The sequence below is a fragment of the Lagenorhynchus albirostris genome, chromosome 17, assembly GCF_949774975.1.
Source record: "Lagenorhynchus albirostris chromosome 17, mLagAlb1.1, whole genome shotgun sequence".
Classification (NCBI taxonomy): domain Eukaryota; kingdom Metazoa; phylum Chordata; class Mammalia; order Artiodactyla; family Delphinidae; genus Lagenorhynchus; species Lagenorhynchus albirostris.
The window spans coordinates 62,965,118-62,978,847 of NC_083111.1; the positions used below are offsets into that span (position 1 = coordinate 62,965,118).

The 13,730-nt window shown below is 45.9% G+C and overlaps 1 protein-coding gene across 6 annotated transcripts in view; it reads left to right on the forward strand.

Moving 5' to 3' along the window:
• Window positions 1–2,653: 2,653 nt before the first annotated feature.
• The window catches only part of MAL2 (mal, T cell differentiation protein 2), a 100,415-nt gene continuing 89,338 nt past the window's right edge, over window positions 2,654–13,730 (forward strand). For 5 of the 6 annotated variants that reach the window (XR_009536490.1, XR_009536491.1, XM_060128275.1 and 2 more), the window contains exon 1: window positions 2,654–2,870. Coding sequence is in view for 4 of the 6 variants with exons in the window: in XM_060128275.1 (XP_059984258.1) it covers window positions 2,739–2,870 (132 nt within the window). In the remaining 2 variants the exon portion in view is untranslated. The remainder of the gene's footprint in view (window positions 2,871–13,730) is intronic. The other variant, XM_060128274.1, reaches the window with a different exon arrangement.

Genomic DNA, 13,730 nt, shown 5'->3' on the forward strand with positions numbered 1-13,730 from the left:
ATGCATTCTCATAAGCACAGGATGGATAGAAACCAGAAAAGCCAGAATGGGGCCAATGAGAGAATTAGGAGGGAATGAAAGGCTGGAGGCCAATGGACTGAGAAAGGAAGAAGGGTTAGATGGACAGAAGACGTCAGCATTCAAGGGAATAGTGCTGGTGAAGCGCCAGGCAATAAGGTGGGTCCAGATGTGATTTCAGCTCATTGAAGGTAGCAAGTGGTTGTAAGGCAAAATCGTTGAAAGTGTCATGAATAGGAATGATGACATTCCAAAAAATGGGGTCCAAAGGAAGTCTGTGAGCAAGGTAAATGTCATGTTGAAAGTCAGTAAACCATGGAAACAGGATGGGGAAAGAGCAGAAAAGTGAAGCTGTGAAGAGCTCACAGTCGACTGTGTGGAGGAAGAGAGAGATATGGGATGAGTGCTTTTCTTTCTTTGATTCCAGAGCTGTTGCCCTCCATTAGAAGGAAATTGGCATCATCAAGAGTAAACAGGTTTTGGGGGCTTCCCTGGTGGCGCAGTGGTTGAGAATCTGCCTGCCAATGCAGGGGACACGGGTTCGAGCCCTGGTCTGGGAAGATCCCACAGGCCACGGAGCCACTGGGCCCATGAGCCACAACTACTGAGCCTGAGCGTCTGGAGCTTGTGCTCCACAACAAGAGAGGCCGTGATAGTGAGAGGCCCATGCACCGCAATGAACAGTGGCCCCTGCTCGCTGAAACTAGAGAAAGCCCTCGCACAGAAATGAAGACCCAACACAGCTAAAAATAAATTAAAAAAAAAAAAAGAGTAAACAGGTTTTGGTAGTGGTCATGAGAGTGGAAAATCATTCTAGAGAGGAATGCATTTTTATTATTGTAACATTTTAAAATAGTAAGTTACAATAATAGGAGAGGCTTCAACGATATTTTTTTTATTCCACTGGTCATTGTGGAAGCAGGTAGAAAGCAGGTAGAGTCAGGGATGGTGGGGGATGCATGGTGCAGCAAGGAGGGTGCTGGAAGGGACACAGTGAAGTTTTCCCCTTGGTGGTAATTTTTAAGACAAGCACAGTTGAGGCTTTTCTGTGTCACTGAGCACTTCTGGGAACTTCAAAGTCATTGTAGGCTTATTCATTGAAATTCTGGGGGTCCATCACTATAGCTGCACATTTTCAGGGTAAAGAACTTGAAGAGGTCTTCCTTTTGGATGTACTTTGTTTATTGAGAGCTGTTGGGCAGAAAATAAAATAAAACAATCACGAAAGATCATTCCCTGACAATCTGGATCTAAACACAGAGAGGGTTCATTGATCAACAAATGAAATTTCCTATTAAATAAATACCACACATTGAATGTCAAGAAGTGATGATTTTTAGAGGTGGGGAAGACCAGAGATTTACACAAAACGTTTCACTCACACCCTGTTTTGTGGTATCTACCCTGATGCTACCACCACACCTATGAGTTTCGCGTATTAAAATAATAAAGAGGTAGAATGACTAAAATCTGATGACCAGCGCATACAGCTGAACACAGTTCCTCAAAGGCTAAACCTGACAGACAAGATTATTATTCAACTTGGAGAATGTCTGGTGATGTTGATGTTGCCTAATCTTTTTTCCAACCTGCTCTACATGTGTATGCTGCTGTGTGTAGTTTTGCTTATTTTCAGCTGATCTTTGAGAAAATTAATCTCATCTCCTTTATTTCACTTATTAAATGTTGACGTTAAAACCAAATATAAAATGGGGATGAACTGGGGCAGGGAATCCAAACCATACACAGAATCCTTAAAAAAAAAAAAATCTGCCTTTTAAGCGTTTAAAAGACAACAGCAATTCATAAGTTTCAGACAGGTGAAATCAATAAGTTTTATGTGGAAAATATAACCTATGCAACATCATGTGTACACAACAGTGTGATGTGTGCATGTGTAAAAATCAGGAAAATAGTAGTCATCATATCAGCTACCATTTGAGGAGCACTTACTATGAGTTTCCTCTTTTTATGTTATATCATGTAATTCGGGTATCCATACGGAGTAGATAACCTCAGCCCCATTTCACAGATGAGCACACCACTGGCGCGCACAGCGTTTGGTTACCTGCCAGGCATACACTGCCAATAGATGTTGGAGCTGACCCATCTGACTTCAGTAGGCGACACTGTTCTAGTGGTGTTTTTAAAATCCCACAAGAGTCCCATTTTAAGCTGATCCACTCCACTTTTTAGGTGTGACTGATGACCTTGATTTCACCTTCTGAGTCACAGCTCCAAGACCAGTCTTGCAGTTAAATTGAGGGAGGTGGGGTAGGGGAGCTGTGAGAGTTGGGGGGGAGGACAGGTGGAAGAGAATAGGTGGAAACCAGGGGAGGGAAAGAAGGAAAAAATAAAGAGCGGAGCGGTGAGCCGGGCGTCGAGACGCTCCAGGAGCGCTGGCCGCTGGCCGGCAAGGGGCACCAGAAGAACAGAGCAGGAAGGACCGGGCCAGGTGGCCGCCGCACCTGTGCACGTGACCCACGCGGGCGCCGGGGCGGAGGCGCGCTCACCTGGGCCCACGTGACGGGGCGGGGCCCCGCCTGGCCGAAGACAGCGCTGCCACGCCCCCCTCCCGGGCGGCGCGCCCGGAGCCCGCGGACCCGAGCAGCGGCGGCGGCGGCGGCGGCGGCGGCGGGAGCCCGGGAGGCGGAGGCGGGCGGAGGCGGGCGGAGGGAGGTGGCGGCGGCGCGCGGAGACGCAGTAGCGACAGCGGCAGCATGTCGGCCGGCGGAGCGCCAGTCCCGCCGCCCGCGAACCCCGCCGTGTCCTTCCCGGCGCCACGGGTCACCCTGCCCGTCGGCCCCGACATCCTGCGGACCTACTCGGGCGCCTTCGTCTGCCTGGAGATTGTAAGTGGGGCAGCCTGGGCGAGGGTCGCGCCCCGGGTGGCGAGAACTGGCAGCTGCATCCTGCCCCCCGGGCTGCGTCCTTCTGCGCGGCCCCCAGCTCCCGTCCCCCCGGCGTGGCCTTCTCCTGCGCCCCTCCCGGGTCCTCCCGATGCCCAGCGCAGCCCGCACCCGGGCGACGGCGCCACCGCCCCGGCCCTCTCGCCTGGCACCTGTTACGCTGGCACCTGCTCCTCCGCTGGCGAAAGAAATGGTCCCGGGAGAGCGAGCAGGAGGCCCCGCGGGCCGAGGATTGGGGACTCTGAGAGGAGAAGGCTCTTTGGAGTTGGGGTACTGTCAGAGACCCCCGGCGGTTTGGCCGGGGGCCACGCTGGGCTGGAGCGGGTGCCGGCGCTCTCGGCCTCGCCTGATGCTACCTGCCATTTTGTTGGGTGCTGCAAGGTGGAGCCAACGACCGGGTGACCAGGAGGCCGCTAGGATGTGGAAGGAGGGGGCAGGAGGTACCAGGAAGCGGAGGAGGAGGGCTAGAAGACGTGGGCTTTTTTTTTTTTTTCCTTTTACCATTATGAGCGCCCTTTGGATTGGGGAGAGCAGCGGGGCTCAGGAGGCAGGGCAGGGAAAAGGTGAAGCCCATACGGTGCCCTGGGCAGCGTCTAATCAAGTGGGCTGAGAATGATAGGGTAAAAGTACAAACGTGGCTGTCAAGCTCCTCGCCGCCTGCGTTTGCGCCTTCTCCCTTCCGAGTCTACCTTTGCAACTCCAAACCCTCTCAGCGCACTTGGTTGGGCCTCGGTGACCGTCGGGTCACCCGGCCTGTCGTGCAGGCTTCTTGGGCTGCAGACGTGAACTTTTAAAAAGGCACTTTAATGGAGTTGGGAGGTTTTGAAGCTCGCTGGGGAAAATGTGCAAATATAAATTGGGTAACCTGAGGTTGCATCATGTCCTGAGAATGGCAAATACAGAGTGAAACGTTTGCCAGTCAGTGCCTTTCGTGCCGGCTGGCTTTGTTTGCTCGGTTTGGGGTTTTCATATCGTCCCCCTCACCCACACCCACACCTTTGAGTTTGCATAACCTGGATTTGGGTCGCTTCGGTTTCACTTTTGTGCTTGTGGGGCTGGAACGCCTTGTGAGCATTGGTTTTCCGCCCCATTTTGCTAAGGCGCCCTAAGTTAAGTTTAGCTCAGATTTGAATCTGAAAAAGGAGACAAGTGAGTTACCGGCTATGACATCAGTAATCCGATGGTGACTGCGAGGCTAGGAGAAACTGATTTGAGTCTGAGCCCAGTTCGGAAGCATCTGAATGCTTGGGATGAGGTGCGGGCATCCAGGTGAGAAGAGTGGGGAGAGGGTGGCCTTGGGTGGGCAGCCCCACTGTGGGGAGGGGGACAGCCTGAGAGCAGTGAAGCCTGGGAGGAAAGATTTTATAGGCTCTGGGCTACTTAGTTCCGTATTCCTCAGACTCCAGTTGTTTGCCTACCTCTGTTAGAAGTTTTTGCCTGCCATATTCACCTGTTCTAGAATTTACAGATTGTGCACTTTAAATGCATTCACTTTCTGAGCTTCAGTACCTTACCTTAGCCTCATCCTAAGCAATAAAAACATGAATTCTCAAATTTGCTATGCTGTCATATTTTTCTAATATTTATTCAAATAGATACTTATATGTTTACATATATATGTATATATGTAAAAACTGTGACATACATATATGTATATATATGCAAAGAAGGCCTAGCCATGTGCTGTCAAATCAAATTCCATCTCAAGAGCCACCGGTGATCATGTGACACTTTTGGAAACTCCACCTAATTCTGAGAAAAAAAGTGGAAAGTGGTTTATTCTATTTCCTCCCCCCCACCCCCATATCTCTGTATTTATCTAGCCCATTGGTTAGTTCTCAACTCCTGCTACACTTAATTGCTTGGGCAGATTTTTAAAATACTGTCGCTAGGCCAGACTAATTAAATCAGACTCTCTGGGGGAGCTACCGAGTCCATTAGGTTTTTAAAAAGCTCCCGGGAGGTTCTAATGTACGGTCATGTCTGGGAACCACCAAGGGAGGCCTTTTCGGGGCTCTGTGGACAAGATGACTCTCTCTTGCAAATGTGAATCCTCTCTGCTAGAACTTCTGCCACGCCTCATCCCAGGGGAAATCCCAGGCTCACAGAAGTATCCAATCCCTTCCTCTCGTCCCTTCATTTCCTCTGGCTTCTTAGCCCCAAAACGCTTCCAGGATCCTTATCTAGATAGAACAGCATCACTTCTGAAAGCCATTTCCGTTTAATTTTCACTTTTTTTGGCCAAATATCTCGATAGGTTTAAATCATAGGCCTCCATTACCTTTTACTTGATATCAACCTCCTTCCTCCCCAGCCCAACCTGCAAAAAATAAAAGGCCCAGAATATTCCGGTGAAACTGGTGACCTCAGAGAAACAAGAGACCACATTAGAGCCAAACTATAGCTCCTTCTTGGCCCTCATCCTGCTGTGCCACTTAGAGCTATTGGATCATGTGCTTTAAGAGAGCAGAGGTGGAGGCCACCTTGGTCCCCTCTCTCTACCTAGAACATCCAAACCGGAGGAGATGCACAGATATAAGCAAAGTAGACACTTTTGAAGCGCTTTGGTCCCGGATTTCTTAATATCCCTCTAATTTTCTGATCCCTTGAAATTGTTCAGTCTCCCATGGCTCCTCTTCAGAAATTTCTCTCTGTAAATTAAACGTGAGAATTCACCAGAAGCAGTTCTAAGCTCTGGGTGATGTCCTTTCTGGGGACGCCTTTGTTTTAGCCTCTGCCAGTGTTTCTGAATATGCCCAAACTCCTTAATTTTGACTTTCTATCGAATCCATTTGTCTTTGCAATTTCTTTATGTCCCGTTGCTGTCTAAAACTGAACACCTGAAAACTGCATCTGACAAAGATGCTGGGCTATCTATAGTTGACAAAGCTAATGAAACCATGATCTTGGAATTCACTTCTCGCACTAACCAGTAACTTTGCTCAATGATTTAATTTCAGTTTGCCTTGTTGTACCACATTCACAATCTCTCAAGTGTCAGGCATTTGTTGGGGAGATAATTCAAAAGATACAGATATTTTTTGCCAGCCTCCAAACACCAGGCAAAGTAGTTTATAGCACTGGCTTTATAGGTGGAGGTATTGCAGCTTCACACGCATGGTGTGGTTTTCTTGAGATAGGTATGTTGTACTGCTAGACACCTAAGTTGTCTACCTCTGGGTTTTTGCACTCAGCTATACTTACCAATGTGTGCTGGCTATGAAGAGTTTAATAATAAGTTAGTTTTGCAAAGTGAAACCTTTTAGTTTAAGATGGAAAACGTTGCCTTCCAAAGTTATCATTTTCAAAATCTAATGTTTTGATTCAGTGTTTCCTGAATTAATGTTTTGTAAATCATTCATCAGGTGTTTCTTGAATACCTGTTGTGCGGCAGACACTATTCTGGGAACAAAGATATTTAAACTCTGCCTCACTTGAAAGAGCTTATAACCTAGTTGAGAGGATATGCCCCCAAAATAACTACCATTCAGGGAATAAAGACACAACAATGGAAAGTGAACTATAGCTAAAGCACTTTCCAGGCAGGTGTATTATAAGAAAATGACATTGGAACATCTGTACTATTGGGCTAAACAAGCTATTTCTGGTCCTTTGTCCTCAGTGAGTATTATGCTCAAGAAGATTGGAAGTAACAGTATTAAACATGGAAAAGAATAAAGGTCATTATTGAATTCAGTGTGTTTCACAGTTTCAGTATTTAGGAAACTGTTTACATTCCCCATGATATTCCTGAACATTTCTCTTTATGGGAGATGGTCTAGGACTCTTATTCACAGGCTTCTAACTGCAGTGTTTTGGATGCGATAATAATTTTTATTTTTTCAACAAATAATTAATAACCTGCTATGCATCAGGCCTTATCTTATGCCCTGGAAATAGGATAATTAACATAACTCCTGCCCTTAAAAGAAAGTCCTATACAGTAAAGTATAAATCCAAGAAAGCATTACAGTGCTGCATTTGAAGTGATAAAATTGGTTTATGGGCTTCCCTGGTGGCGCAGTGGTTGAGAGTCCGCCTGCCGATGCAGGGGACACGGGGTTGAGACCTGGTCTGGGAAGATCCTACATGCCGCGGAGCGGCTGGTCCCGTGAGCCATGGCCGCTGAGCCTGCGTCTCCGGAGCCTGTGCTCCGCAACGGGAGAGGCCACAACAGTGAGAGGCCCGCATATCGCAAAAAAAAAATTGGTTTATGAAAAGTACTGTTGAAAAACAGGGTGGAGTACATCTGGCCACTGGGAAGGCCAGGACAGGCAGCTTTAATGGGATGGTGACATTTGAATTTAGCCTGAAATGATGAGTAGAGGTTCAGTAGACAAAAGTGAGAAAGAGAATTCCAGGTAGAAACAAGGGCATATGCAAATCCCAGAGACAAGAAAGACCATGGCATGAAGTTCTGGCAATGGTTGGTGTTTTTCTGTGTGTGTTTTTCTACATGACTTATGGGGAGGTGGCAGGAGGAGGAAAAAGAGCAGGTAGGGTTCAAGGTGTGGTTTGCTGAGGAATGATAGGCCAAGGCATAGCATTTGTTTTTGTCTGTGATGGGGAGCTGCTGAAGGACAGGGATAACTTGATCAGACTTGCAGAAATCTTTGAGTAATGAAGTTTGGTTATAAAGCAGAGAGATTGAAGGCAGGAAGGTCAGCTAAAGGGCTTATTGCAGTGGTTTGGATGAGGGGTGATGAGAACTAGAAGTAGGACAAAGAAAAGAAGCAGAGACGAGGCACAGATTTGATATTTACAAGGTGAACCACATAGGTAAAGTTTTTTGTTTGTTTTTTTTTTTTTTTTTGCGGTATGCGGGCCTCTCACTGTTGTGGCCTCTCCTGTTGCGGAGCACAGGCTCCGGACGCGCAGGCTCAGCGGCCATGGCTCACGGGACCAGCCGCTCCACGGCATGTGGGATCTTCCCGGACCGGGGCACGAACCCGTGTCCCCTGCATCGGCAGGTGGACTCTCAACCACTGCGCCACCGAGGCAGCCCCATGTAAAGTTTTGACATGGCCTGAAATGATCGTAGACCAAACTTAAGTATAAGATGTAACACAGAGGACTTACGCCAGAAAAATGAAATGTTAATGAAAGGATGATGGGGAAGGAGGGGCTGTGCAGAAGGCATGTGCAGTCATGCAGATAATTCTATGGAAGGGATTTCAGGTTATTTTCAACCTGCAGCTTTTACTGTAGATGGACCAACACATAAATGTTCAGCTGTATAGACTTCTCTCTTCTCACCCAGAAAATAGATTTCGGTTGCAAACGGACATTGTGTGTCTGCAGTGGTGAAGGAGGGGCTACCTGTGGGTGTGTTTTCCCTGCTTCAAAGGGGTTTTAATTCTATAGGTAAAATTTTTACCTTGCGTCTGGGTTAAAAATCTCCATCCATGTGAAAAAAAAGTCTTTAAAACTTCATAAGAAAAAAAAGTGCCCCTGCCAGAGATTATTTTCAGCAGTCGTTTTCCCTGGCTGGCAGTTTTGTAAGAATTAGAAAGAACTGAAACATGGAAAACTTCAAACCAAGTTGCTGAAAACCTTGACCTTGAGCTCCAAAGGAAAAGGTTAAGGAGAGGAGATTTGTCTTGTGGTGCCTAATAGAAACGTCGTACCGGGTGGTAGGAGCCATGGGTGTGGCATATCTGCATAGATATAGCTGAATAGGAAAGACTGTGTAATGACATGGGACAGGAACCGGGCAGGTGTAGCCAATACCACGCACGTTCAGTACTTAACAAATGCTGTGTGATTGTTCTGTAGGACAAACTGAACAGTGTGAAAATATTCTAGAGAAACTGACTGGAGCGGGGAAGAGCAGCTTTGGAGTATGCCCTCTTATGTCTTGCCCAAATTTTTTTTTTTTTTTTTGCGGTACGCGGGCCTCTCACTGTCGTGGCCTCTCCCGTTGCGGAGCACAGGCTCCGGACGCGCAGGCCCAGCGGCCATGGCTCACGGGCCCAGCCGCTCCACGGCATGTGGGATCCTCCCGGACCGGGGCACGAACCCGTGTCCCCTGCATCGGCAGGCGGACTCTCAACCACTGCGCCACCAGGGAAGCCCTCAACTTGTTTTTTTCTTCTAGCATTTTATTTTATTTTTTAACTTTTTATTGAAATATAGTTGATTTGCAATGCTGTGTTAGTTTCACATGTACAGCACAGTTCATTCATTTACAGCAGATTCAATTATTCATATATATGTATATATATATATTCTTTTTTTTACACTCTCTTCCATTATACGTTATTACATGATACTGAGTATAGTTCCCTCTGCTATACAGTAGGTCCTTGCTGGTTCTCTATTTTATATATAGTAGTGTATATATTTTAATCCCAAACTCCTAATTGATCCCTCTGCCCTTTCCCCTTTGGTAACCATAAGTTTATATTCTATTTCTGTGAGTCTATTTCTGTTTTGTAAATAAGTTCATTTGTATCATTTTTAGATCAGACGTGTAAGCTGTATCATATAATATTTGTCTTTGTCTGGCTTAACCTCACTTAGTATGATAATCTCTGGGTCCATCCATGTTGCTGCAGATGGCATTATTTCATTCTTTTTTATGGCTGAGTAATATTCCATGTGTGTGTATACTACGTCTTCTTTATCCATTCATCTGTCAGTGGACACAGGTGGCTTCCATGTCTTAGCTATTGCAAATAGTGCTGGTATGAACATTGGGGTGCATATATCTTTTCAAATTATGCATTATGTATTATGTATCTTTTCTCTGGATATATGCCCAGGAGTGGGATTGCTGGATTATATTGTAGCTCTATTTATTTTTTTAAGGAACCTCCATACTGTTCTCCATAGTGGTTATACCAATTTACATTCCCACCAACAGTGTAGGAGGGTTCCTTTTTCTCCACACCCTCTGCAGCATTTATTATTGCCCAACTTTTAAAATGTCATGACTCCTCTCCAGGAGTTTAAAGTTTGACCTGAATTTCCTCTGTCCTATTTTATATGAAAAGGGCCATGCCCTTTCGTAGTCGCCATAGATGACATCCCTAACTTTCGTATAATAGCTTTCAGAAGAAGGAAGGTAAAAAGAAAGAAAAGAGGCAATGACTTGTACAGTCCTTGTTGATACTGAAGCACGGGCATGCGTGAACATTTTTAACCTAGGTGATAACTAGTTACCTATAAACATGAAAAGACGATTTTAAAAATCAAGGGAAATTATAAAGAAGAAGAAAAGAGGGCCAGAGCATACTTCTCCCCTATAATATGGGCTTTCCATTTTAAGATTACTATCAGCTTGGTAGCCATGGAAGCACCAAGCAATGGCATCCAGCCAGAGAAGTCTTTCTGGAAGGCATAGTACTGGAGTTTAGTTATCCAGCGAAAATTCTGATGGCAGCATGCTAAGCAGAAGCATGGACCAGTGTAATAGACGCTTTGTGTGCAGGGGATGAGGGACAGAGGCTGCAGTGCAGAGACAGGGAAAGGAGCATTGCAGGGGAGAGGGTGAGCTTGGAGAGGCAGGCAGGAGTATTCACCAGCGCTATAACCGCTGGACTGCAGTCACATGAGTGACGTTACACTTTTATGGGCTGCCTTGTAAACACAGCTATCAGGTATTGTATCTGTTGACTGAAGTATGTTCCCACTTAAAAACATTCTTTGGAATACAAGTTGTGTGTAAAATGGAGTTATAGGTAATCTATTCACTAGAAGATAAATAGTCTGAGCATGTTTAACATCCTTTAATCCTCTTGTTTCATTTGTAGCGCCCATTGAAATTGGAGGGGTTATCAAGAAGATAAGGTATTCTGAACTTTTGGAGGGCCACAAACCACTTTGTGATTCTGATGAACATTGTAGACGGTGCCCTCAGAAAAGTGTATGTGCACTTATCTACCCAATTTGATATGATTTTGGAGAATCAACCCTGCCCCTGCCCCAAACCAATCCATGGCAAAAGTATAGAAACCCTGCTCTAGAATAAACACGAAACTTTGATGGGGGCGAACTAACATAATGTTAAGAGCATAAGCTCTGGTAGCCAGTTGCCGGGTTCAAATCCCAGGTCTAACATTTATTAACTGCATAACTTAGAACAATTTATTAATGGCTCTCTACCTTGATTAACTTCTCTATAAAATGGTAATAATAATAGTACTTAGCTCTCAGTGTTTAATCTCTCAGTGTTAATCTCAGAGGATTAAACTGGTACAAATAAAACCCTTAGAATAGTGCTTGAACACAAGACCTAGATAAATGCTAGCTCGTATTTCTGTTACCCTCACCAGCTTCGACCTCTTACTCAGATTAACTCCGTAAGCCAGGCTGGGAGACATTTTTTCCTCTAGTCTTTCTGATTTGTTCGCCCTCACTGATTTAAAGTGATGAAAAGCCCAGTATGTAAGCAGTAGGAGAACTGGAAAGAGAGGGTCATATGTTATTCACAGAAAGTTCTAAGTATTGAAATGTTTCTCCTTAGGGCAGTCTAACCAGTCCTTTATACCTTCAGCTTCACTTACCTTTCCCTGGTTTCATTCCAAACACTGACTGAAAATAGGTCAGAGTAGGAATTGGCCTGTTTACTTAGTGAATAATAAGAGTATACTAAGATGAAGGTGTCCAAGTGGTTTGAAAATTATTAGCCAAGATGTCGGAGGGCATGGTTTAAAAGCACGCTATTAGGAAATAAGTGACATTCGAAAAGAAAAAGGGTGTTTGCAAAAGGAATCCTTTGGGGACATAGGAAGACCATCCAAATAGGACTCAATCTGGGAAGTCTGTAATCCACGCAGGCAGAATCGCCGCTTGCTCAAGACCATGGTTTCCCGCGGGGTTATATATTCTTGCCAGTGCACAGTTCCTAGTGAAAACATGTTTTAGCTCCAGCTCTGAGGGTTCAGTTTGGTGTGACGTGTGGATGAATAATACTTCCATGGCTTTCTTATGGGAAGGCTTCAGCCAAGGTACACCCTTCTGCCCTGCAGGAGCTAAACTGAAGGGATGAGCATACACTACAGCCGGCCACAAAGGAGAGCCGTGGGTCTTGGAATGGGTAGCAACTTAATCACGGCAACTCGGGATATATTGAGCACTTGAAGTGTGTGCCAGGTTCACCTAAATTTGAGCTCAGGAGGTGAGGGGTCGCAGGGGAAGACCGATATCTACGTGAAGACGTGTTTGCCTGTGCATTACCTGGAAGTCGCGTTGTCTTTTTGTCAGAGCTTGAGATTCAGAGTCATGAGCCCTGACTTGGTTCCTTACAGAAATTTCAAAAGGTGGTGCATTTGGGAGTTTTGTGTATAATTCTCAGACTTTTTAGGACACCAGAGAGTGGTGGAAGGCCGTGATAGACAAGGGGTCAGAATGTGGATTCAGTTCACGGTGGGTGAACAGGAATTCCAGCCTTCTTCAGGGTGTGTGCGCTCTGCAGTTGCTACGAAACGTTATCAACTATTCTCCCTCAGATTTTAACCATTTCTGTGCTCTGCATTTCACTTCTAAAAACAGGCTACCCCCAGAGCCACCTCTACTGAACAGGGACACTGACATGAGTGGTAAATACTCTGAGCTTCGTAATGTGCAGAATTAGGTGAAGGGAATATACTAAGCATTGGTAATGTTATTAAAAGCTCAGTTTTTAAAGTTGGAGCTAGATTGGGAAGCTCAGGAGAAAAGGTAGCTTTTGGCCAAAAGAAAAGGTAGCTTATCGTGAAGTAAGGAGAAATAACTGTGTCAAGGCCCTAGGGACCCAATGTGACAGTCTTACAACGAGGAAGGCGGATCTCCAGTGTGGGACTATTTCTCTTCTCTGGGCCATCCTCTATGTTCCAAAGCTCCTGTGGTAAGGATGACTTAAATCTGTATTTCACGGAATCTCTGATCTAGGGATGTAGTGTGTGTGTTTGGGACGGGGGAGGCATCCATACACCTTCCTGCCTCCCCTGCCCCCTTTCCAGCCACACACACACCACAAATGGGGAGGCAAGTCTGTTCTCTTTTCATATACACACTGAGTCCCCTTTCCAAGCCTTTGAGGTTTGGGAAGGGCTGTAGTTGTGCGTCCGACAAGAAGAGTTCATCTCTACTGTTTCACATTAGCATCCGCTGTCACAGCCCTCGTCTGCCTTGAGAGCCAGCTTCAAAAAAAAAAGGTCATGAAGAACCTAGGGGTAAGACGGGAATAAAGACACAGACCTACTAGAGAATGGACTTGAGGACATGGGGAGGGGGAAGGGTGAGCTGCGACAAAGTGAGAGAGTGGCATGGACACATATACACTACCAAACGTAAGGTAGGCAGCTAGTGGGAAGCAGCCGCATAGCACAGGGAGATAAGCTTGGTGCTTTGTGACCACCTAGAGGGGTGGGATAGGGAGGGTGGGAGGGAGGGAGATGCAAGAGGGAAGAGATATGGGAACGTATGTATATGTATAACTGATTCACTTTGTTATAAAGCAGAAACTAACACACCATTGTAAAGCAATTATACTCCAATAAAGATGTTAAAAAAAAAAAAAAACCTGCCTCCCCGGCCTACTGTCTAGATTCCTCCCATTCTGTTTCTTCTTCCCTCTGGCAATCTCTGGGAGCACACAGGGTTGAGCCCTTTTTATAGCACTGGCCACAATCTGCTCCTGAATCAGATTTGGTGGTGTCTATTTCTCCCTTATTAGAGCTCCTGGAGATTGAACCTTGCCTTTTTTTTTTTTTCTCGGTGTCCTTCTACAGTGCCTGGCAGCAGATTTGAGGCTGACCAGTTTGAGGTCCAGTCCAGGTTTATTACATGTTATGTTTAATTCCGAGGGATCGGATAGCC